Genomic DNA, 23,949 nt, shown 5'->3' on the forward strand with positions numbered 1-23,949 from the left:
TTGGTTTACAGTGTTTCTCCTCTCCAAGGGAGACATGTTTTCCACCTCACATGCCTCGGGATAGTATCGGTGCTTTTCACAAACGTTGTAGTACTTAGTGTGCATCATTGTTTTCGCTCATACAGCTGCCCCTACTCTCCTAACCACCTCTTAGTAACTAACGAAGGCACAAAATGATGACATAAATATCACAAGAAAGAACACATGAATTAATCATTTACTTTCTAAAATACTTTCTAGAGGCCAAAGGACAGGTAGGTTTAATAACACAAATGTAATATGTCCCATCAAAAAGTCCTGTTGCTCACATACCGGTATGCAAAACCAGCATCCCAAATGGCACCCTATTTCCTTTAGAGTGCACTGCTTTTGACCAGACCACTATGGGCCCTGTTCAACAGTAGTGTACTATTCAGTATAGGGAATAGGGTTCCATTTGGGATGCATTAAATCTTTACAATTACTCATGAGAGCAAATACTACGATGTTTTGATTCCCACAGAGCTTAAGACATGAATGATTTTATTAAAATGTTTGTTCATAAAAAATGTATGATTTCCCCTCCTCCCACATGGATTACAGACAAGAGGCTAGGTGCGTTCTGACTGTCTTAGTGTGCGGATAAACAAGACAATCACTCTCATGAAACTTAAATGAAACATCACTCCTTATGTCTTTTCTCAGCCCAAACACTCAGCCCAATATCTACAGTCAAAACAGGTTTTGAAAATGCTTCTTCCACATCTTTTGATCCCTGTCTGTTTTGCTCTCAGTGAAGTGCTACTATCCCCTTGGACTACAGGTTATTGCCATCATAAGGTGTCTGTCTGTTGGCCGGACACTTTCTATCGTTTAGGACCTTTGTGGGTAAAGGTAAAGATGGGGTATAGAAGCAGCAGTTCCTCTGAAGTCCAGTATCTGCTGGAAGGACACCTGGTGGTACGAGAGGATGAGTGTGGGCCAGCCAGCCTGTTGTTCCTCCCCCTCTCCCTCCCTCCTTTTCTCTCTCTCTCAGTCTGAGGGACTCTTAAGGCTCCTGTGCGGACTGTCTCGGTTCGTGCCCTCCCGAAGCTGGCTGTGGTGATTTAAGACACGCTATATTTATGTGTGTATTTGTTTGTGGCCTCGGGCTCACTTCGCTGTCCCTCTGTCCAGTACGTACCGTTGTAGCAGGCCCAGTGTAGTGGCGTGTAGCCCTGGTTGTCTGTGATGACGGGGAGGGTCCACACTGACTGGGCGGTGTGTAGGAGCCACCCCAGCACCACGATGTGTCCGGACGTCGCCACCAGGTGGACAGGGCTCCGCCCCTTACCTTTCCGAACCAGGAAGCTGGCGCTGTGCTGCACTCCTCGTGACCCGTCACCGCCTAGGAGGAAGGGAGGGGAGACAAGAATGGATTTGAATAATTCATAATCTATTAAATAATAAGGAATCATAATAGGTATATTTGGGCATAATTTATATTCCATGCTAGGTCCCACACCAAAGCCATCCCTAGTAGTTCCATGGCCCCATCCCTAGATCAGAACAAGCCTCCCCCTCTCTTCTGACATAGCCTAGCCTTACTCCACCACGCGCTGCATTGAACAGACGCAAAAAAACGTCTGTTCAATGCAGCGCGTGGTGGAGTAAGGCTAGGCTATGTCAGATATGTTTCTCTTTACAGGATTTTTTTCCCCCCTTGTTAAAATATTTTTTATCATGCAATTCTACTACACTTTATATGACTATAGAGATTAGCAGAATCTTGTTCAATATGAATTTCAAGTGGCACTGACTCAGGGATAAAGAAAGTGAATATGCACACTCACCGGGGATATAGCCAATGGCAAAAATACTGTTCGCTCAATTAAGTTGAGAATTTTGATAACTAAAAGACAGATTAGTCTTTTCTCTGTCTTCTCTTTGAAGCAATAGCCAATTGCTTTCCAAACTATGTTAGCCTGAGATAGTGTTCAGTCTTTCGTGAGATGCACTGTCAGGCTCATGTAAGAAGTCATATTTACACTTGACCACGTCTGTGATCAGTGCAAAAAAAATGGACGTCCTTTAGCTCTGTCCGAACCTCCCCTTTCACCTTGAAAAAGAAAGGTTTGGGAAACCCTGCTTTAACAGGCTAAAACTATTTTAAACCGGTCTTATTTTGAGACTAAGCCTACTCCAGCCTATAAGAACGAGGAGGAATGTCATAAAGTAAGTAGAACCAGATCATGAACTACAGTACTGTAAAGTGACAGATACTGAACAAGGTGCATACGGCTGATGGAAGGAGGCATCTGTTCTTAAATTGCTGGAGCACAGAAAGAATGTGTCCAGAACACATCCTACCTTTCCCAATGATGAGTAAAGACGGCTTGGCCTACCTTTCCCAATGATGAGTAAAGACCGCTTGGCCTACCTTTCCCAATGATGAGTAAAGGCCGTTTGGCCTACCTTTCCCAATGATGAGTAAAGACCGTTTGGCCTACCTTTCCCAATGATGAGTAAAGGACGTTTGGCCTACCTTTCCCAATGATAAGTAAAGACCGTTTGGCCTACCTTTCCCAATGATGAGTAAAGACCGTTTGGCCTACCTTTCCCAATGATGAGTAAAGACCGTTTGGCCTACCTTTCCCAATGATAAGTAAAGACCGTTTGGCATACCTTTCCCAATGATGAGTAAAGGACGTTTGGCCTACCTTTCCCAATGATAAGTAAAGGACATTTGGCCTACCGTTCCCAGTGATGAGTAAAGGCCGTTTGGCCTACCTTTCCCAATGATAAGTAAAGACCGTTTGGCCTACCTTTCCCAGTGATGAGTAAAGGCCGTTTGGCCTACCTTTCCCAGTGATGAGTAAAGGCCGTTTGGCCTACCTTTCCCAGTGATGAGTAAAGGCCGTTTGGCCTACCTTTCCCAGTGATGAGTAAAGACCGTTTGGCCTACCTTTCCCAGTGATGAGTAAAGACCGTTTGGCCTACCTTTCCCAGTGATGAGTAAAGACCGTTTGGCCTACCTTTCCCAGTGATGAGTAAAGACCGTTTGGCCTACCTTTCCCAGTGATGAGTAAAGACCGTTTGGCCTACCTTTCCCAGTGATGAGTAAAGACCGTTTGGCCTACCTTTCCCAGTGATGAGTAAAGACCGTTTGGCCTACCTTTCCCAGTGATGAGTAAAGACCGTTTGGCCTACCTTTCCCAGTGATGAGTAAAGGCCGTTTGGCCTACCTTTCCCAGTGATGAGTAAAGACCGTTTGGCCTACCTTTCCCAGTGATGAGTAAAGACCGTTTGGCCTACCTTTCCCAGTGATGAGTAAAGACCGTTTGGCCTACCTTTCCCAGTGATGAGTAAAGGCCGTTTGGCCTACCTTTCCCAGTGATGAGTAAAGACCGTTTGGCCTACCTTTCCCAGTGATGAGTAAAGGCCGTTTGGCCTACCTTTCCCAATGATAAGTAAAGACCGTTTGGCCTACCTTTCCCAATGATAAGTAAAGGACGTTTGGCCTACCTTTCCCAATGATGAGTAAAGGCCGTTTGGCCTACCTTTCCCAATGATAAGTAAAGGACGTTTGGCCTACCTTTCCCAATGATAAGTAAAGGCCGTTTGGCCTACCTTTCCCAATGATAAGTAAAGGACGTTTGGCCTACCTTTCCCAATGATGAGTAAAGACCGTTTGGCCTACCTTTCCCAATGATGAGTAAAGACCGTTTGGCCTACCTTTCCCAATGATAAGTAAAGACCGTTTGGCATACCTTTCCCAATGATGAGTAAAGGACGTTTGGCCTACCTTTCCCAATGATAAGTAAAGGACATTTGGCCTACCGTTCCCAGTGATGAGTAAAGGCCGTTTGGCCTACCTTTCCCAATGATAAGTAAAGACCGTTTGGCCTACCTTTCCCAGTGATGAGTAAAGGCCGTTTGGCCTACCTTTCCCAGTGATGAGTAAAGGCCGTTTGGCCTACCTTTCCCAGTGATGAGTAAAGGACGTTTGGCCTACCTTTCCCAGTGATGAGTAAAGACCGTTTGGCCTACCTTTCCCAGTGATGAGTAAAGACCGTTTGGCCTACCTTTCCCAGTGATGAGTAAAGACCGTTTGGCCTACCTTTCCCAGTGATGAGTAAAGGCCGTTTGGCCTACCTTTCCCAGTGATGAGTAAAGACCGTTTGGCCTACCTTTCCCAGTGATGAGTAAAGACCGTTTGGCCTACCTTTCCCAGTGATGAGTAAAGACCGTTTGGCCTACCTTTCCCAGTGATGAGTAAAGGCCGTTTGGCCTACCTTTCCCAGTGATGAGTAAAGACCGTTTGGCCTACCTTTCCCAGTGATGAGTAAAGACCGTTTGGCCTACCTTTCCCAGTGATGAGTAAAGACCGTTTGGCCTACCTTTCCCAGTGATGAGTAAAGACCGTTTGGCCTACCTTTCCCAGTGATGAGTAAAGGCCGTTTGGCCTACCTTTCCCAGTGATGAGTAAAGACCGTTTGGCCTACCTTTCCCAGTGATGAGTAAAGGCCGTTTGGCCTACCTTTCCCAATGATAAGTAAAGACCGTTTGGCCTACCTTTCCCAATGATAAGTAAAGGACGTTTGGCCTACCTTTCCCAATGATGAGTAAAGGCCGTTTGGCCTACCTTTCCCAATGATAAGTAAAGGACGTTTGGCCTACCTTTCCCAATGATAAGTAAAGGCCGTTTGGCCTACCTTTCCCAATGATAAGTAAAGGACGTTTGGCCTACCTTTCCCAATGATGAGTAAAGGCCGTTTGGCCTACCTTTCCCAATGATGAGTAAAGGCCGTTTGGCCTACCTTTCCCAATGATGAGTAAAGGCCGTTTGGCCTACCTTTCCCAATGATAAGTAAAAGCCGTTTGGCCTACCTTTCCCAATGATGAGTAAACTTGAGTGTATGCATTATAGATATGGGCTTCATAGAAAGTGTTACAAAGTGTTCTCTGTTCATCTTATCCATCCAGGTTCTGCCGGGGTAGGCCGTCATTGTAAATAATAATTTGTTCTTAACTGACTTGCCTAGTTAAATGAAGGATAAATAAAATAAAACATATATGAAGTGCTTCACTATAAATACGTTTGACTATGTGGTTTGAAGTACTTTACCATTATCTTGCACAAACAGTAAGACTACTATAGACAGAAATCAATGCAGTAATGTTTTATTAAATAAAGGCTCTGATTAAAATAGTAATAAAATCAGGCATTTGGCTAATTCTTCTTCCCAAAAGCTCCTCTGAATGGTTTGGAGACGGCTCTGGAGATAGCTCGTAACACCCTGACTAAGAGAGGGCGTTTACGGGACTGGCACTCCTGGGGAGCAGGGGCCAGTGTGGTTGTCAGGTCCTCCTTGGGTGGGGAAGTGGATGGAACCTCTGGAACCTCACACTCAGCATCTGTGATAAGAATATTTCATAATCAGAAAATGAACGTGTGTGTTTGTCTGTCCGTCTGCCTGTCTATCCGTCTGTCTGTCTGCCTGTCTGTCCACCTGTATCTGTAGTCACTGTTTTAACAAGCTGGCCATAGGGTGATACATCAATATGACATTATCGATGCTTATCACTTACTCTGTGAAATATGAGTCTCTCTGAGACGTTTGGTAGGCAGCGCATCCTGTTCAGGGTGGCTCTTCGGTTCCCCTTTTGTCTTGAACAGCTGTTGACAAAACACATCAGGACAACTGAGCCTGTGTAAAATATATGGTATGCATCCCAAAAGGCACCCTATTGGCTACGTAAGGCACTACTTTTGACAAGGGCCCATAGAGCTCTGGTCAAAAGTAGTGCACTATATAGGGAATAGGGTGCCATTTGGGACACAGACATTGACTCTCTCCCGTGTGTATTAGGATTGTATTACAGCGGCCTCACTCAACCTCCTAAAGACAATGACAACAGCATTGTTCTAATGCTGAGAGACAATAGGGGTGTAGTGAATCTGTAGGGTACATTTCAGCCCCAGAGCCCCCTACCTTCATCCTGATCTTTGGAATCTTGCCAATTTTGGGTAGGAAGCGCCACTTCCTGTTCTTCTTAGTCTTTTCCCCTCTGGCAGAGGGAAGGCGGGCCATGCCGTCAGCCTTTACATCAGCCGGGCTAAGGCCCCTGGCAGGGAATTCCTCAGTAGCATTAAGGTCAGCCACAACGCCATGAGTGATGTCACTTGCGGCATTGCTGGTGTCTAAGTAAGAAGAGCAAGCTGGTGTGACTGACCTGGGTACAATAACTGGGAGAAGAGGACGCAACAATGGAAAGCAGTCACTGCGTTCCAAAAGACATTCTCTTCCCTTTATAGTGCACTACTTTTGAACAGGGCCCATAGGGTCTGGCTCGGGTCAAAAGTAGTGCACTAAACATGGAAGGTGCCATTTTGGACGCATCCAGCAAAGTTCACATCATAAAACGCAATGTATTGAGCATCATGTTACAATGAAGTCCTATGCAGATGAAAATAGGAACTTTCACTTACCACCCTCCATTGCAGACTTGGACAGATCAGTCAGACTGTCCATCACCATGTTTGTCATCAACTTGATGACCTGATCCAAAACCCTGTCAGCAGTGGGTGGCATAGGCCTACCCAAACACTGCCCCAGGAGTCTGCTAACAGAAGTGTGGGCAAAGCTGTAAACGAGCTCTGACGCATCGTCCTTTGACAGCTTCCTCAGTGCTGGCTTTGGCAGCGCTGGTTGAGAGAGGCTTCTGTGGCCAGTCATGGATTGAAGCTGGCGGCTTATGGTTATCTCCTGAATGAGACCATGGACCTTTGCGATCAGGTTGCCAGACGCATCTTGAAGGGCTTCAATTGACAGAAGCCTATCCAGATTTTCTTCTGCTGAAGTCAATTCTGGGTCATCTGCCTTCAATGTGTCCATTATAGTTTTCACTATGATACCGGTGTCAGATATGTTCATTTCTTGTTGGCTCACAAGCGCTGACTGTGAACCTGTCTTGTCCATTGCGTTAGAGGTATGGCATTCTGTCCTTGTGATCTCATCGGCAGCGCTCATGTCAGGCAACAGGTCAAGGCTCTCCAGTAGAGAGTCTAACATATTAGTGGCTATCAGACACTCCTCACTTGCATTCTGCCCAACAGATGAACTCTCAGAGTTGGCCAATCTGCACTTGATCACATTTAGGATCAAGCTGAGCGTCTTCTTTGCAGTTTTGCTAAAGCCTTCTTGGCTGACTGCCACTGTTCCGTCTTGTAGAGCCACAAGAGGTTCACAACTTTCACTCAATCCACTACCATGGAGAGGAGAGGCTCTCTTCAAACTGGTGTCGCTCACAACTGACATACTCCTGGTGGGCAGACTGACATCCTCACTGCATGTGTCAATTACATGGTGGTCTGTGGAGGAGCCACTCGAAGACACAAGGGCTTTAAACCTTTTAGTCAAACTGACTTTTGAAAATGGCTTCTCATTTCTCACAGACGGAGGGCGGCTCCTGTCCTTAACAAGAGCAGTGTCAGGGGACTTCGAGCATCTGAGTGTCTCCACAGGGGTGGAGTCCAGCACATCTTTAGCTGTGGTGACTGACACGGGTGGAAAAGACAAAAAGACGTTCAGTCTATCCTTTACTCTGTGGTACATGATTTGAGCAGCAAAAAATGAGTTGTCAAAGACAACTCTGGGATTGAGTTGGGACTGCAGCTTTTTCTCTCCTAGTGGGAAGAAGTCTGCGTCCTCCACTGTGTACTGGGATACACTTTCAAGGTCTTGCATGACCATATTCAATATATCTTCAGTTGTAGAAACCACATGGTGTGAGAAGGTGATGCTAGGCATGCTCTGTGGCAAAGAACAGTTGGCTTCGCTAGCAGCTCTGAGAATGGCCTCACGCACAATCTGTTTGGCCTTAGCTCGGAACTCAGCACTGTGAAAGCTCTGGATGGAAATGTTAGAGGTTCTGCTGGCTGCACTACGAGATCGCGTGAGCGTGGCAATCTCAGCTGACGCCACGTCACTCGAAATGCTGAGGTCCTCCAATTTCGAAATGATCGTGTCCAACTTCTGGTTGAAGTCGAAGGACGCATTTGACGTGTTCTCCCCAACGGAAGCGAAGCGGTCTTCCTTTGAAGTCTCCAACCTCAGCACCGAGATCACCTGTTTGATGACCCCTTTAGTGCAGGTGTCGAGGGTGAACTGGTGGGCTGAGGCTGAGGACATAGAAGAGGTATTACTGTCTGTCTTCTGTACAGGAGATACCTCCACAGTGGTCTCAGTTACAAGTAGTCTAGTGTCATAGAGCTCAATTTGCACAGGAGTATTTTTTCCCTCAGTGAGAAGGTGAGAGGTGAAAAGCTTCCTCAGTTTGTCCAGGGTTTTGGTATAAATCTTCTGGGAACCTGAACTCACTTCCACCCAGAACATTTTGCGACCTGATTTCGTACGCATGGAGGCCTTATTGACCTCAAATACCTCATGCAGGTCGGAAATAATTCCACCAAATAGATCAGAGGATGCTTCCTCAATATTCTCCGCGGAAACACAGACAGACAGAACTTCCGACAGTTTCCCACAAGTGTCGGTTTTATCCAGCACGCCAGTATATGTCACAGCTGCATCCTGAATAACCTGAGTGATGCATTGTTCAGCTTTGATGATATACTCCTCCACTGGTTGACCATGGAGGATGTCAACTTTATCACAAGGGAGCACCTTCTGAATACTCACATTCTCCTCTGATGGGCGTGGACTGTTGAAGATAATGCTCTCAGTGACCATGTTAGAGGAGGCGAGAGATGAGTCGAGAAGCAAAGACCTGTATATTATCGAGGTGGACATCTCTGGGTGCTTTATCATAGCAGCCTCCTCCAAAATGGCCGACGGGCCCTGGAGGACGTCAGAGATATCCATGTCCTCAATGGTCTCTACCAGAGACGATAGTAGGTCTCTGGCTGACAGGTTGGTAGGTCTCTGGCTCTCGAGCTCCGTTTTGATTGCTTGACAGACAGTTGCTGCAGCAACAGCAGAGCTACAACACAACTGCTTCAAGGTGGAGTCAGAAATAGATGATGACAGATCTGTCATGGACATGGTGGAGAGTTGACTCTCAGAGACAAAGGGTCTGAGTTTGACAGACACCTGTCTGACCAAGTCCCCAGCAAGAGCTCTCATGTCTATTGCTCCACTAGCTGAGTTGTAGGAGCAGGCACTCTGTGGCCTTGACGGGCTCCTGCTATCCAAAAATCCTGTTATCCCAAAAACCTCAAGTACAAGATCCACAACATCGGATGACACTTCTGTCATTCTGTTGTTGGACAGAAATTGACTTGGATGAATGGTGCCTGCATTCAGAGTCCAGTCGCAAATAGAGTTGTCGGACTGACTCTGGACTAGTGGAACTAGACAGGTTTCACTTGGACCTTGACCAAAGAGTTCTGCCATTTTGAGCAGAACTGATCTTAAGACCTTTGACTTGGAAATGTTCAGCAGTGGGTCGTTGTTGGACAGTCTGGTGGACGGTCTACTAGCCGATCTCTGAACAACTAGGCTTTGTACTTCTGCCGAAATGGCAGTGAGAAAATAGGTCAAGGGGCTGGTCGCTCGCCCCTTGTTTCCTCCGTTGGCTTTAGCCTTGAAGATGCTATCTATGATGATGACTATAACCTGTCCAGCCAGAGGACCCAATATGGCCTCAAGGTCCCTCTCTAACTCAAGGGGAGACTTGTGGCCATGCGCAATATGCTCTATGGCATGGGAATACATCTTAGCAGACACCATGCTTACCATCTCTTGGGCAAACTGCTGACTTGCTGAGTAACTACCAGACAGCGGACCTAGAGTTCCCTGACTGAGACTTCGCATTAGCTCAGCCAATCTGGAGTTGAGAAGGTTCATAACCAACTCTACAATACCCATCATAAACCTGGTGTCCGTTGGTATTTTGACAGGTCTGTATTTCTCCCGTCTACTCCAACTGGACGACAGTACGATGTCACTCTGCGACTGGCCGCTCTGGACCATGTTGAAGACAGAATCCTCAGAGATTCCAAACACAGATCTCAGTGGTGCTGAGTGGGGTCTGTGTCTCATCTCTCTATCACCACCCTCAGGTGAGGAGACATATCGCTCTTCATCCTCACTCAGCAAGGAAGTCATGGACCTGCAGAATGCACAACAGAAATGAATAGTACATGGTAACAAAATACAAAATATGATCCAAGAATTTGGAAGTATCTAAGTAGTATTTCTCACTAAGTGGATCTGGAATGGATATTTGTACTTATAACAAGGGACATGGGAATAATGTTTTTTTAGAAAGACCTACAAGAAGAGGAGGGGAAAGGGGTAAGTACCTATGAGAGGAGGGGAAAGGGGTAAGTAACTGTGAGAGGAGGGGATAGGGGTAGGTACCTGTGAAAGGAGGGGCTAGGGGTAGGTACCTGTGAAAAGAGGGGCTAGGGGTAGGTACCTGTGAGAGGAGGGGATAGGGGTAGGTACCTATGAGAGGAGGGGATAGGGGTAGGTACCTATGAGAGAAGATGATAGGGGTAAGTACCTATGAGAGGAGGGGATAGGGTTAGGTACCTATGAGAGGAGGGGATAGGGGTAGGTACCTATGAGAGAAGATGATAGGGGTAGGTACCTGTGAGAGGAGGGGATAGGGGTAGGTACCTATGAGAGGAGGGGATAGGGGTAAGTACCTATGAGAGGAGGGGATAGGGGTAAGTACCTATGAGAGGAGGGGATAGGGTTAGGTACCTATGAGAGGAGGGGAAAGGGGTGGGAGTTCGTGTGCTGCAAGTGGTTCTAGAACTGGTGCGCCTACTGGGTCCTCCACTAAAGCTGAATCTGACGCTGCGGCCAAGAGAAGTCACTTCTCTTGCCTCAGTACTTCCTGATCCAGAAGAGCTTGACGAATCAGAGAGCTCTATCTGCATGGTGAGGTCAAGGGCGGGAATAACCACAGTGGATGTAGACTCCATCACCCAATTTGTGATATCCATGCACCTGGCACTAAACTCATGTCTGCTCATCTGAAATGTTAAAAGACCATACAGAGTTAGTTTGTTAACGGAGCTGCACTGCTGCACCATGTGTTTACTCAAGCTAGTCAATTAAAGCAGTGGTTCAGGATGTTCCACAATGCTGGAAAGGGGGGCCTGAGTGAAAAAGTTTGGGAACCTCTGAATTAAAGGTCCTGCACGATTTCCACCAATAAGAGTTTGGAATGTTTGGTCCATCTTACCAACATGAACTACTTTAGAAGTGACTATAACTCACCCGGCACGCATATTCTCACTCAGCTGATTCCAATGGCTGAAAAGTAAATAAATAAAGGTACACAATTAAACTACATGACATTACCTCTATTCTCTTAGATTACGTTATGGATGGACCTCTACGGAACTAGGCCACATCCAAACATCCCTGATTGGTCATTTGGTCAGTTGAGTCCCTTGTATTTGCCCGAGACTCATCACCTCCTTCTCAAAACCCATTGGACGAGAAGGTCAAAAGGGAGGGCTTTCTCATCCAATGGGTTTTGAGAAGGAGGCGAGAAGAAAGGACGTGAGGAGTATGCAATTGAGATTGTCCCTATGGGTGCGTCCCAAATGGCCCCTATTCCTTAAATACTGAACTATTGTTGACCAAGGCTCTAATAGGGAACATATCTAGGGGATGCATGGGGAAGCCAAAGAGCAACTTACCCATCCTTCATGTCCTGCACAAAGGTGTGTAGGTCTGGGTAGCTTCTCTTTCCCCTGCTGAGGGTGAGGCTGGTCTGGGAGGCGGCAGCCTTGCGGGTCACGCTAGTGAAGGTCACCACTGCAGCCTGATGGGGACGACAGAAAGCAGACTTAGGCTGGAATTCAATCAAATTCGCCATAGCACTGTTAATGCAATGTCTGTTTACGAACTACTGTCTGCATGCACAAACAGAAATGTACACACACACTGTTATCTGGAAGCATTTACCTTTGCCACTCGTTCAGTCTCCTGGGATTGAGATGTCCCGGCTGTTTGTAGATCATCACTCTCCTGCATCACACTCTCTCCTTCGACCTCCAGTGTCAGAGTTGATGTGGCTGTCTTCAGATCAACCTGATTCAACTCACTCTCACCTTTGGCCTCCTAGATTAGAAGACCTTTACTAGCTCAAGCTTTGAAAATTCATTTGTCATTTTAATCTTCAATGCGTCATTAAAACACAAAACACAATACATCATACCTCCTGTGACTGAGATGGGATGACAACGGCCTCGTCCAACTCAATCTCTCCTTCAACCTCCTGTGACTGAGATGGGATGACAACGGCCTCGTCCAACTCACTCTCTCCTTCAACCTCCTGTGACTGAGGTGGGATGGCAACAGCATCGTCCAACTCAATCTCTCCTTCAACCTTCTGTGACTGAGGTGGGATGGCAACAGCATCGTCCAACTCAATCTCTCCTTCAACCTTCTGTGACTGAGATGGGATGGCAACGGCCTCGTCCAACTCACTCTCTCCTTCAACCTCCTGTGACTGAGGTGGGATGGCAACAGCATCGTCCAACTCACTCTCTCCTTCAACCTTCTGTGACTGAGGTGGGATGGCAACAGCATCGTCCAACTCAATCTCTCCTTCAACCTTCTGTGACTGAGGTGGGATGGCAACAGCATCGTCCAACTCACTCTCTCCTTCAACCTTCTGTGACTGAGGTGGGATGGCAACAGCATCGTCCAACTCAATCTCTCCTTCAACCTTCTGTGACTGAGACGTGCCATCTGTCTTCAGATCAGCCTCCTGCATCTCAATCTCTCCTTCAGCCTCTAGTGACAGAGTTTGGATATCTGTCTCTAGAACAGCCTCTTCCAACGTGGTCTGTCTCTCAACCTCTCTGTGATCTTTATCAGATCTAGATACAGAAAAAGGAATCTCTCTAAGGTCACTATAATGTGCTATAATGTGAGTGTGAGGATGTGTTCCAATTATAGAATTAGAATCATAGAAGTAGAATGAATCATTCTAGAATTAGAATAGAATCATTTACATTTAAGTCATTTAGCAGACGCTCTTATCCAGAGCGACTTACATTTAACCTTTATTTAACTAGGCAAGTCAGTTAAGAACAAATTCTTATTTTTCAATGACAGCCTAGGAACAGTGGGTTAACTGCCTTGTTCAGGGGCAGAATGACAGATTTGTACCTTGTCAGCTCGGGGATTTGAACTTGCAACCTTTCGGTTACTAGCCCAATGCTCTAACCACTAGGCTACCCTGCCGAGAATCACTCGAATTATATGGTTCCAATACTCTGAGATGACTCGGCCTATCCAGAGGTATATACAGTATTTAGAGAATTTGGCAAACTTTTAGAAAGGACTCCATGTTAGCGCCTTTGAGCCTTTCATTTACCCAATAAGTCAATTATAAAATAGATGTTCAGTTACATATTATTGTTTAAAATGTCAATATTGCACATGGGGAGCCAGCTCTCATATGGATATCTTTGATTATACTGTGTCATATAATGTATACATATTGATGTAAATGCAACATAATGCAGATAGATGTCCCATCTCTCTAAATACATGGCTCTGGGCCTACCTCTCCATAGGACCTTTGACCTACTACAGAATCTGTATTTGTAGGCCTACGTGATCCTGTAACCAGTCACAAATGTGTCATTAGTGTAAATCACTTACCTGTCTTCCTTCATAACATCACCGTCATTGATGGGGTCATCCAGGTCTATGAGGGTGAGGTCATTCCCACTGACCTCTGACTCCTGAAAGACAGGACAAAGTCATGTTTGGATGTCACCTACTGTGTCGCCTTTAGCCGTGTTGAAAACAACTGGGAACTCTCTGACTTCCGACTTCAGTGCGTTCAAGACAACCGGGGGGAAAAAACTAACTCCGACAGGGAAAAATCGTTTTCAACAGTCATCCAACTTGGATTTCCAAGTCAGAAGCAGCGCGGCTTGGCGTGTCATGTTTCGGAGGACTCCTGACTCGACCTTTACCTCTCCCGAGCCCGTTGGGAAGTTGCAGCGATGAGACTAGATCGTAACTACCAATTGGATATCACAAAAAAATGACTAAAAATGTAATTAAATAAAGTCGGAAACTCTGGCATCTTTTTAGAGCTCCAACTTTCCGACCTAAAGACCATGGAAGTCATGATTTGACCAAGATCACTTGCCTTGAAAGCACCATTAACCCAACACTCATTGTCACATCATAATGCATCATATGCATAGAAATAGAATCACCAGAACATCATGTCAGGTGTACAGTTCAGTTTACCAGTCAAATTGCCATGGTCAGAGGCTCTATCCTTTCTAGTGATTCTATTTCTACGGTCACATCATAATGCATCATATCTATGCTTGTGTCCGAAATAGCACCCTATTTCCAATATAGTGCACTTCTTTTGGCCGGAGCCCTATAGAGTGCCACAGTAATGAGTCAAAATCCCCATAAAACCTAGTAGTCAAACAGGGAAATGGTTCCAATTGTTTTTCCACCATACATTTTTCCCATAGTGGATTTTAGAAACACTTAAAATAAGGGCTGTGTTTCAGGTAGGCTTACCATTTTGATAACTGTGTAAATCTCTCTAGGACAAGGTGACTTTTATCAATATATTCACCTGTATTTACCCCCCCAAAATGAAACGCTAATTAGCTGCTAATGTGGCTATCATAAAGAATTTCAAATGCCACGATGATCATGCTGATCGAGGCAAAGGTAAGAATCTCTTGACTAACTATCTAATGTTAGCTAAATGTAGTAATTAATACATTGGCAACATTTCTTTAAATTGACAATTCTGTGAACTGTTTAGTGCAAGTTTTAAATTGACACAATACCTGTTAGCAAAGGTGTCAGCTAGAAATTACGTTTAGGAGCTTGCAGGGATTTGTAGTGTTGCATGTCTACTTTGATGCTAATTAGAAATTTCGAATCTGAGAGTAAATAGAGCCAAATGTATTGCTAAAAGTCACCTTGTCCATGAGAGCTTTACATGGTTATAAAAATGTCACACCACGGTAAACCCACATTAAACACAGCCCTTATTTTATGTGGAAAAACGATTGGAACCATTTCCCTCCCTGTTTGACCGCTAGGTTTTATGGGTATTATGACACCTCCACTGTGGGGCTATATAGACGGGTTGGTTGTTTAGCAACAACACTGGCAAGTAACTGTGGGTAAAATAGACAGGGTAAATAGACAGGGTTCGCTTAGAACGTTGACAACATGTAAACTATATTTAGTCTCTAAATGTTAATTGCAAACAAATACATTTGCATAATGAGCACTTGCTAGCTGAGGTTTAGAGTCATAACAAGATACACGCATTCCGGCCATTGATGAGCACGCATGTTTTTCGTGACGTCAGCCAACCAGTGTGTATGGATCTTAGTAAAAAGTAGTGCACTAGCCTACATAGGGAACAAGGGTGCCATTTAGGACGGAAATGTGAAGGTGGTGTCATAACAACCTTTGACCCACAACAGATTCTACTGTACCTTTAGCCAACTCTCATGACTCCCCGGCCATAGACTTTGTAGTTTGATATTACAGAATGAATAGCACATAATTTTATTTATTTAACAATATTTAATCCACAGTCATTAATATAAATGGGGATTTAAAAATAATTATAAACTGGGTGGATCGAAACCTGAATGCTGATTGGCTGAAAGCCATGGTATATCAGACTGTATACCATGGGTATGACAAAACATGTATTTTTTACTGCTCTAATTATGTTGGTAACCAGTTATAATAAATAGCAATAAGGCACCTCGGGGATTCGTGATATATGGCCAATATACCAACCACATGGCTAAGGGCTGTGTCCTAGCACTTCGGGTTGCGTCGTGCGTAAGAACAGCCCTAGCCGTGGTATATTGACCAAATACCACAACCCCTTGGGCCTTATTGCTTAAATAACATGCCTACCTTGAACTCTTTATTCTCCATGTCCTTGCAAAATCAGTACATTTCCTTGCCAAAATGCACGCTCCTCCAGCACTAGCGAGAATCACTGAACTGCTCCCGCGGTTTCTCATCAGTTTCAACGTGTATCAGTGATGACGTAACAATGCTGTACAGATTTGACGCACTTCCAATCTCGTGCTGATGCAACGCTCTGTGCGGTTGTAAATTCACGCATGGAAATCCTGCGAGTTGTAAACAAATGTAGGCTACTATTGCCTTTAAAAATGTAATGTTGTGGACGCAATGCAAAATAAAATAGAATACATAACCCACACCGATAACCCAGAGTTCATCATTAAATAACATTTATTACTCATAAAATATACAGCAAACTTCAGATACTGAAAGAATTCATGGGAGTTTCGAATTCAGTCACTATTTCATATGTACGTGCTAGTTTCATCCGTTTAAAAGAATGAAAATGACACGAAAAAACCTGTGAACCTCTTGTTGCTGATTTGGTGAACATAGCAAATGTATTGCACATATTTCCAGTTAAAATGATTTTCAAAAAGAGACAAAAACGGGGATTTGAACATGCAATCACATACAAGGATTGAGTGGTTTCATTTTTTGAAGAAGTTAAAGCAAGCAAAACCTGTTAAAAAACATTGATTATAAGACCAAAGACAAATAATATAGATATTTATTTTCCAACAGAAGAAAATCTAATTGCTGCTGTCCTACCATTGGTTTACAGTGTTTCTCCTCTCCAAGGGAGACATGTTTTCCACCTCACATGCCTCGGGATAGTATCGGTGCTTTTCACAAACGTTGTAGTACTTAGTGTGCATCATTGTTTTCGCTCATACAGCTGCCCCTACTCTCCTAACCACCTCTTAGTAACTAACGAAGGCACAAAATGATGACATAAATATCACAAGAAAGAACACATGAATTAATCATTTACTTTCTAAAATACTTTCTAGAGGCCAAAGGACAGGTAGGTTTAATAACACAAATGTAATATGTCCCATCAAAAAGTCCTGTTGCTCACATACCGGTATGCAAAACCAGCATCCCAAATGGCACCCTATTTCCTTTAGAGTGCACTGCTTTTGACCAGACCACTATGGGCCCTGTTCAACAGTAGTGTACTATTCAGTATAGGGAATAGGGTTCCATTTGGGATGCATTAAATCTTTACAATTACTCATGAGAGCAAATACTACGATGTTTTGATTCCCACAGAGCTTAAGACATGAATGATTTTATTAAAATGTTTGTTCATAAAAAATGTATGATTTCCCCTCCTCCCACATGGATTACAGACAAGAGGCTAGGTGCGTTCTGACTGTCTTAGTGTGCGGATAAACAAGACAATCACTCTCATGAAACTTAAATGAAACATCACTCCTTATGTCTTTTCTCAGCCCAAACACTCAGCCCAATATCTACAGTCAAAACAGGTTTTGAAAATGCTTCTTCCACATCTTTTGATCCCTGTCTGTTTTGCTCTCAGTGAAGTGCTACTATCCCCTTGGACTACAGGTTATTGCCATCATAAGGTGTCTGTCTGTTGGCCGGACACTTTCTATCGTTTAGGACCTTTGTGGGTAAAGGTAAAGATGGGGTATAGAAGCAGCAGTTCCTCTGAAGTCCAGTATCTGCTGGAAGGACACCTGGTGGTACGAGAGGATGAGTGTGGGCCAGCCAGCCTGTTGTTCCTCCCCCTCTCCCTCCCTCCTTTTCTCTCTCTCTCAGTCTGAGGGACTCTTAAGGCTCCTGTGCGGACTGTCTCGGTTCGTGCCCTCCCGAAGCTGGCTGTGGTGATTTAAGACACGCTATATTTATGTGTGTATTTGTTTGTGGCCTCGGGCTCACTTCGCTGTCCCTCTGTCCAGTACGTACCGTTGTAGCAGGCCCAGTGTAGTGGCGTGTAGCCCTGGTTGTCTGTGATGACGGGGAGGGTCCACACTGACTGGGCGGTGTGTAGGAGCCACCCCAGCACCACGATGTGTCCGGACGTCGCCACCAGGTGGACAGGGCTCCGCCCCTTACCTTTCCGAACCAGGAAGCTGGCGCTGTGCTGCACTCCTCGTGACCCGTCACCGCCTAGGAGGAAGGGAGGGGAGACAAGAATGGATTTGAATAATTCATAATCTATTAAATAATAAGGAATCATAATAGGTATATTTGGGCATAATTTATATTCCATGCTAGGTCCCACACCAAAGCCATCCCTAGTAGTTCCATGGCCCCATCCCTAGATCAGAACAAGCCTCCCCCTCTCTTTCTGTGTATGAGCGTGTACATCCAGCTCTCCTCACTACCCTTCTGTGTAGAGCTGTTCTGTGCCATTTGTCTCTGGCTCCCTTGTTGAGCAATGAGGACACACAGTCTGTGTGTCCGCTCAGCACCGACAGCATCAGAGGGGTTCTGATACACAAGACAACAGGTCATATTACAAACTGGTAATAACCAGGCTGAGTCCCAAATGGCAACCTATTCCCTATATCGTACACTACTGTTGACCTGAGCCCATAGGGCTTTGGTTTAAAGTAGTGCATCAAGTAGGGTATAGGTTGCCATTTGGGATGAAGCCCTAGTGTCAAAATCTCTTTATTTCAGGAATTGTATCCGAAACCCAAATGAGTTACTGTCTATTCCCGTCTTGAACATCCACTGCACTCTGGAGGTCAGCATTTCCAATCAGCAAACGCAAACACTCCGAATAACCGTTGTTAGCTAGAGGAAGATAAACAGAGAGGATATAAGAATGTCAGATGATTGGCCGTTGGTAGCTAGAGGAAGATAAAAAGAGAGGATATAAGAATGTGAGATGATTGACCTTCAGTAGCTAGAGGTGGAAAAACGGAGAAGATATAAGAATGTGAGATGATTGACCATTGGTAGCTGGAGGAGGATAAACAGAGAGGATATAAGAATGTCAGATGATTGGCCGTTGGTAGCTAGAGGAGGATAAACAGAGAGGATATAAGAATGTCAGATGATTGACCGTTGGTAGCTGGAGGAGGATAAACAGAGAGGATATAAGAATGTCAGATGATTGACCGTTGGTAGCTAGAGGAGGATAAACAGAGAGGACATAAGAATGTCAGATGATTGACCGTTGGTAGCTAGAGGAGGATAAACAGAGAGGATATAAGAATGTCAGATGATTGACCGTTGGTAGCTAGAGGAGGATAAACAGAGAGGATATGAGCAGATTGCTGGACGACTATAACCTTCACATGAACAGACAGATTTGTAGAACAATGGTGTTGGTAGATGACATCCTCATGATGTTAACACAGCAGATAATAAAGAATTTTGGGCCTGAGGCCATCGAAGCCTGTCACCTGCTAGCTGTGTACCTGGCTCTGGATAGAAGTCTCCCCTGTGCCCTGATCTAGGATCAGCTTACCCTCCCTAGATCATCAATCATTAGTGGAGAACATGACAAAAAATGACCTTAGATCAGTGTCTAGTGGGCATGTTCACACTATACCATGTAACATCCCTAGAGTGGACATTGTCGTCCTAGCAACATGACCAAACAAATGGCCATCTTGGTCAGGAAAACGTTTTAATTACAGAATCTCTATGTGATATCCTATGTGTACCTGCAGCGTGGATGTGGGTCCTCTTCATGGACCCCCTCTTCAGAAGTCTTTAACCAGGATGGAGGCTCCCTGGTTGATGAGGACGTCAACACACTCCACATGGCGCCCCTGGCTGTCCCTCACGTCTAGATCCAGCAGAGACTGAACCAGGACCTCCATAGCATGGTGGTGGCCGTGGTATGCCTGAATAGAAACACAAACACAGTCTCAAGCAAAGTCCAGTGGTACCCCTGAATAGATACACTCTTAATATAATCAATGTTCTATAGGAGACCAGTGGTACGCCTGAACATAATTTTTTTCACCTTTATTTAACCAGGTAGGCTAGTTGAGAACAAGTTCTCATTTGCAACTGCGACCTGGCCAAGATAAAGCATAGCAATTTGACACATACAACAACACAGAGTTACACATGGAATAAACAAAACATACAGTCAATAATACAGTAGAAAAAAAGAAAACAAAAAGTCTATATACAGTGAGTGCAAATTAGGTAAGATAAGGGAGTTAAGGAAATAGGCAATGGTGGCGAAGTAATTACAATATAGCAATTAAACACTGGAATGGTAGATGTGCAGAAGATGAATGTGCAAGTAGAGATACTGGGGTGCAAAGGAGCAAGATAAATAAATACAGTATGGGAATGAGGTAGATAGATGGGCTGTTTACAGATGGGCTATGTACAGGTGCAGTGATCTGTGAGCTGCTCTGACAGCTGGTGCTTAAAGCTAGTGAGGGAGATATGAGTCTCCAGTTTCAGTGATTTTTGCAGTTCGTTCCAGTCATTGGCAGCAGAGAACTGGAAGGAAAGGCGACCAAAGTAGGAATTGGCTTTGGGGGTGACCAGTGAGATATACCTGCGCATGCTACGAGTGGGTGCTGCTATGGTGACCAGTGAACTGAGATAAGGCGGGGCTTACCTAGCAAAGACTTGTAGATAACCTGTAGCCAGTGGGTTTGGCGACGAGTATGAAGCGAGGGCCAACCAACGGGAGCATACAGGTCGCAGTGGTGGGTAGTGTCTTTATTGACAAAACGGATGGCACTGTGATAGACTGCATCCAATTTGTTGAGTAGAGTGTTGGAGGCTATTTTATAGATGACATCGCCGAAGTCGAGGATTGGTAGGATAGTCAGTTTTACAAGGGTACGTTTGGCAGCATGAGTAAAGGATGCTTTGTTGCGATATAGGAAGCCGATTCTAGATTTAATTTTGGATTGGAGATGCTTAATGTGAGTCTGGATGGAGAGTTTACAGTCTAACCAGACACCTAGGTATTTGTAGTTGTCCACGTATTCTAAGTCAGAGCCGTCCAGAGTAGTGATGCTGGACGGGCGGGCAGGTGCGGGCAGTGATCGATTGAATAGCATGCATTTAGTTTTACTTTCATTTAAGAGCAGTTGGGGGCCACGGGAGGAGAGTTGTATGGCATTGAAGCTCGTCTTGAGGTTAGTTAACACAATGTCCAAAGAGGGGCCAGAAGTATACAGAATGTTGTTGTCTGCGTAGAGGTGTATCAGAGAATCACCAGCAGCAAGAGCGACATCATTGATGTATACAGAGAAGAGAGTCGGCTCGAGAATTGAACCCTGTGGCACCCCCATAGAGACTGCCACGGACAACAGGCCCTCCGATTTGACACATTGAACTCTATCAGAGAAGTAGTTGGTAAACCAGGCGAGGCAATCATTTGAGAAACCAAGGCTGTCGAGTCTGCCAATAAGAATGTGGTGATTGACAGAGTTGAAAGCCTTGGCTAGGTCGATGAATACGGCTGCACAGTAATGTCTCTTATCGATGGCGGTTATGATGTCGTGGCTGAAGTGCACTGAGGTGCACCCATGACCAGCTCTGAAACCAGATTGCATAGCGGAGAAGGTACGGTGGGATTCGAAATGGTCGGTAATCTGTTTGTTAACTTGGCTTTCAAAGACCTTAGAAAGACAGGGTAGGATAGATATAGGTCTGTAGCAGTTTGGGTCTAGAGTGTCACCCCCTTTGAAGAGGGGGATGACCGCGGCAGCTTTCCAATCTTTGGGAATCTCAGACGATACGAAAGAGAGGTTGAACAGGCTAGTAATAGGGGTTGCAACAATTTCGGCACATCATTTTAGAAAGAGAGGATCCAGATTGTCTAGCCCGGCTGATTTGTAGGGGTCCAGATTTTGCAGCTCTTTCAGAACATCAGCTATCTGGATTTGGGTGAAGGAGAAATGGTGGGGGCTTTGGCGGGTTGCTGTGGAGGGTGCCGGGCAGTTGACCGGGGTAGGGGTAGCCAGGTGGAAAGCATGGCCAGCTTCTCTATTATAGTAGATTTATCGGTGGTAACAGTGTTTCCTAGCCTCAGAGCAGTGGGCAGCTGGGAGGAGGTGCTCTTATTCTCCATGGACTTTACAGTGTCCCAGAACTTTTGTCAGGTTTTTTTTGTCAGGGTTTTTGGTGGTTTTCCTAAGCCAGGATTCAGACACGGCTAAGACATCCGGGTTGGCAGAGTGTGCTAAAGTAGTGAGTAAAACAAAGTAGGCTTCTAATGTTAACATGCATGAAACCAAGGCTTATACGGTTACAGAAGTCAACAAATGAGAGCACCTGGGGAGTGGGAGTGGAACTAGGCACTGCATGACCTGGATTAACCTCTACATCACCAGAGGAACAGAGGAGACGTAGGATAAGGGTACGGCTAAAGGCTATACGAACTGGCCGTCTAGTACGTTCGGAACAGAGAGTAAAAGGAGTAGGTTTCTGGGCACCATAGCATAGATTCAAGGCATAGTGTACAGACAAAGGTAAGGTAGGATGTGAGTACATTGGAGGTAAACCTAGGCATTGAGTAATGATGAGAGAGATATAGTCGCTAGAGACATTTAAACCAGGTGATGTCATCGCATATGTAGGAGGTGGAACATCATGGTTGGTTAAGGCATATTGAGCAGGGCTAGAGGCTCTACAGGGAAATAAGACAGTAATCACTAACCAGGACAGTAATGGATGAGGCATATTGATATTAGAAAGAGGCATGCGTAGCCAAGTGAACATATGGGTCCAGTGAGTGGTTGGCCTGGCTGGGGACACGGCGATTCAGACAGTTAGCAGGCCGGTGCTAACAAGCTAGCAGATAGTAGGTCGGGGCCAACAAGCTAGCAGTTAGCAGACCGGGGCTAGCAAGCTAGCAGTTAGCAGACCGGGGCTAGCAAGCTAGCAGTTAGCAGACCGGGGCTAGCAAGCTAGTAGTTAGCAGACCGGGGCTAGCAAGTTAGCAGAAGGGCCTTTGGGGGACGTCTGTTTTTGCCTCTTCGTGCGGTGACGTCGATAGACCAGTCGTGGATTAGCAGGGTTCCAAGTAGCTCTAGGCAGCTAGCAGGCCGCGGTTAGCAGAATGGGCCTTCAGCGGACGTCACGCCTGAGGGGCCTGAGGGGCCTTTTCACCTAAAGTAGACCAGTGTCTTTCAATCGGGAGCCCATTTTTGCTCCCGCCCAGCATCAACATCGGAGGTCCCTGCCAAGCGTGGGATTGAGAAACAAACACTCTACTTCTCCTCTGAGGTTGATTAACTCAAATGGCAAAATAAGGAAATCATCCTCATCATCACTGTGTAGAATATGCATGTATTTTACACTAATCAGGAATAGATAGGAATTTGGTGTGTGAGTCTGTCTGGACAGTCAACTTCCTGTGGAACATCAACACCATGCCTGTGTAACGGATGTGAAATGGCTAGCTAGTTAGCGGGTACGCGCTAATAGCATTTCAATCGGTTACGTCACTTGCTCTGAGACCTGAAGTAGGGTTTCCCCTTGCTCTGCAAGGGCCGCGGCTTTTGTGGAGCGATGGGTAACGACGCTTCGTGGGTGTCAGTTGTTGATGTATGCAGAGGGTCCCTGGTTCGCGCCCGGGTCGGGGCGAGGGGACGGTTTAAAGTTATACTGTTACATTGGTGCCGTGACCCGGATCCAGTGTAACAGATGTATAGTGTACTCTCCATGCGTTGTGTTTTCTCATAATAAATCACTTCGGCCAGTGGTCCCAGTTGAGCATCATTTATTTCTGCTGCTGTTGTTAAATGGGAAACAGCACGTTAGTTGTGCAGGGCTTAACAGTGTTGATGGCTGTCGATGACAAAATCCCTTGCATCACATTTTCATACTGGGCAAACAAAATACAAAAATACAATACAAAATATAACATGTGTAAATACCTGTTGTTAAATGGGAAACAGCACGTTAGTTGTGCAGGGCTTAACAGTGTTGATGGCTGTCGATGACAAAATCTGTAGCATGAAGACAACTGTGTTAGCCGTGGCTTATGTGACCATGACATCGGTGTATGCTAGCTAACACAATTATTTACAGCAATCATATGCCAAAGCACATCCCAGAAAGCCCCTCAATCCCTAACAGGTACCATATACCCACACATGTATAAAATCAGTAACGTACAGCAAACTTGTACACATTG

At 45.3% G+C, this 23,949-nt stretch overlaps 1 protein-coding gene across 1 annotated transcript; it reads right to left on the reverse strand.

Annotated features, from left to right (window-relative positions):
* Positions 1-5,126: 5,126 nt before the first annotated feature.
* On the reverse strand, positions 5,127-9,709 carry LOC120048851. The gene is made up of 4 exons (XM_038995137.1): positions 6,452-9,709; positions 5,955-6,163; positions 5,551-5,638; positions 5,127-5,376 (listed from the first exon to the last, which is right to left on the reverse strand). The coding sequence occupies exons 1-4, from the start codon at positions 9,693-9,695 to the stop codon at positions 5,192-5,194; spliced, it is 3,726 nt and encodes a 1,241-aa protein (XP_038851065.1). The 5' UTR covers positions 9,696-9,709; the 3' UTR covers positions 5,127-5,191.
* Between the last annotated feature and the right edge of the window lie 14,240 nt (positions 9,710-23,949).

This window comes from Salvelinus namaycush, chromosome 5 (genome assembly GCF_016432855.1).
Source record: "Salvelinus namaycush isolate Seneca chromosome 5, SaNama_1.0, whole genome shotgun sequence".
Taxonomy (NCBI): Eukaryota; Metazoa; Chordata; class Actinopteri; order Salmoniformes; family Salmonidae; genus Salvelinus; species Salvelinus namaycush.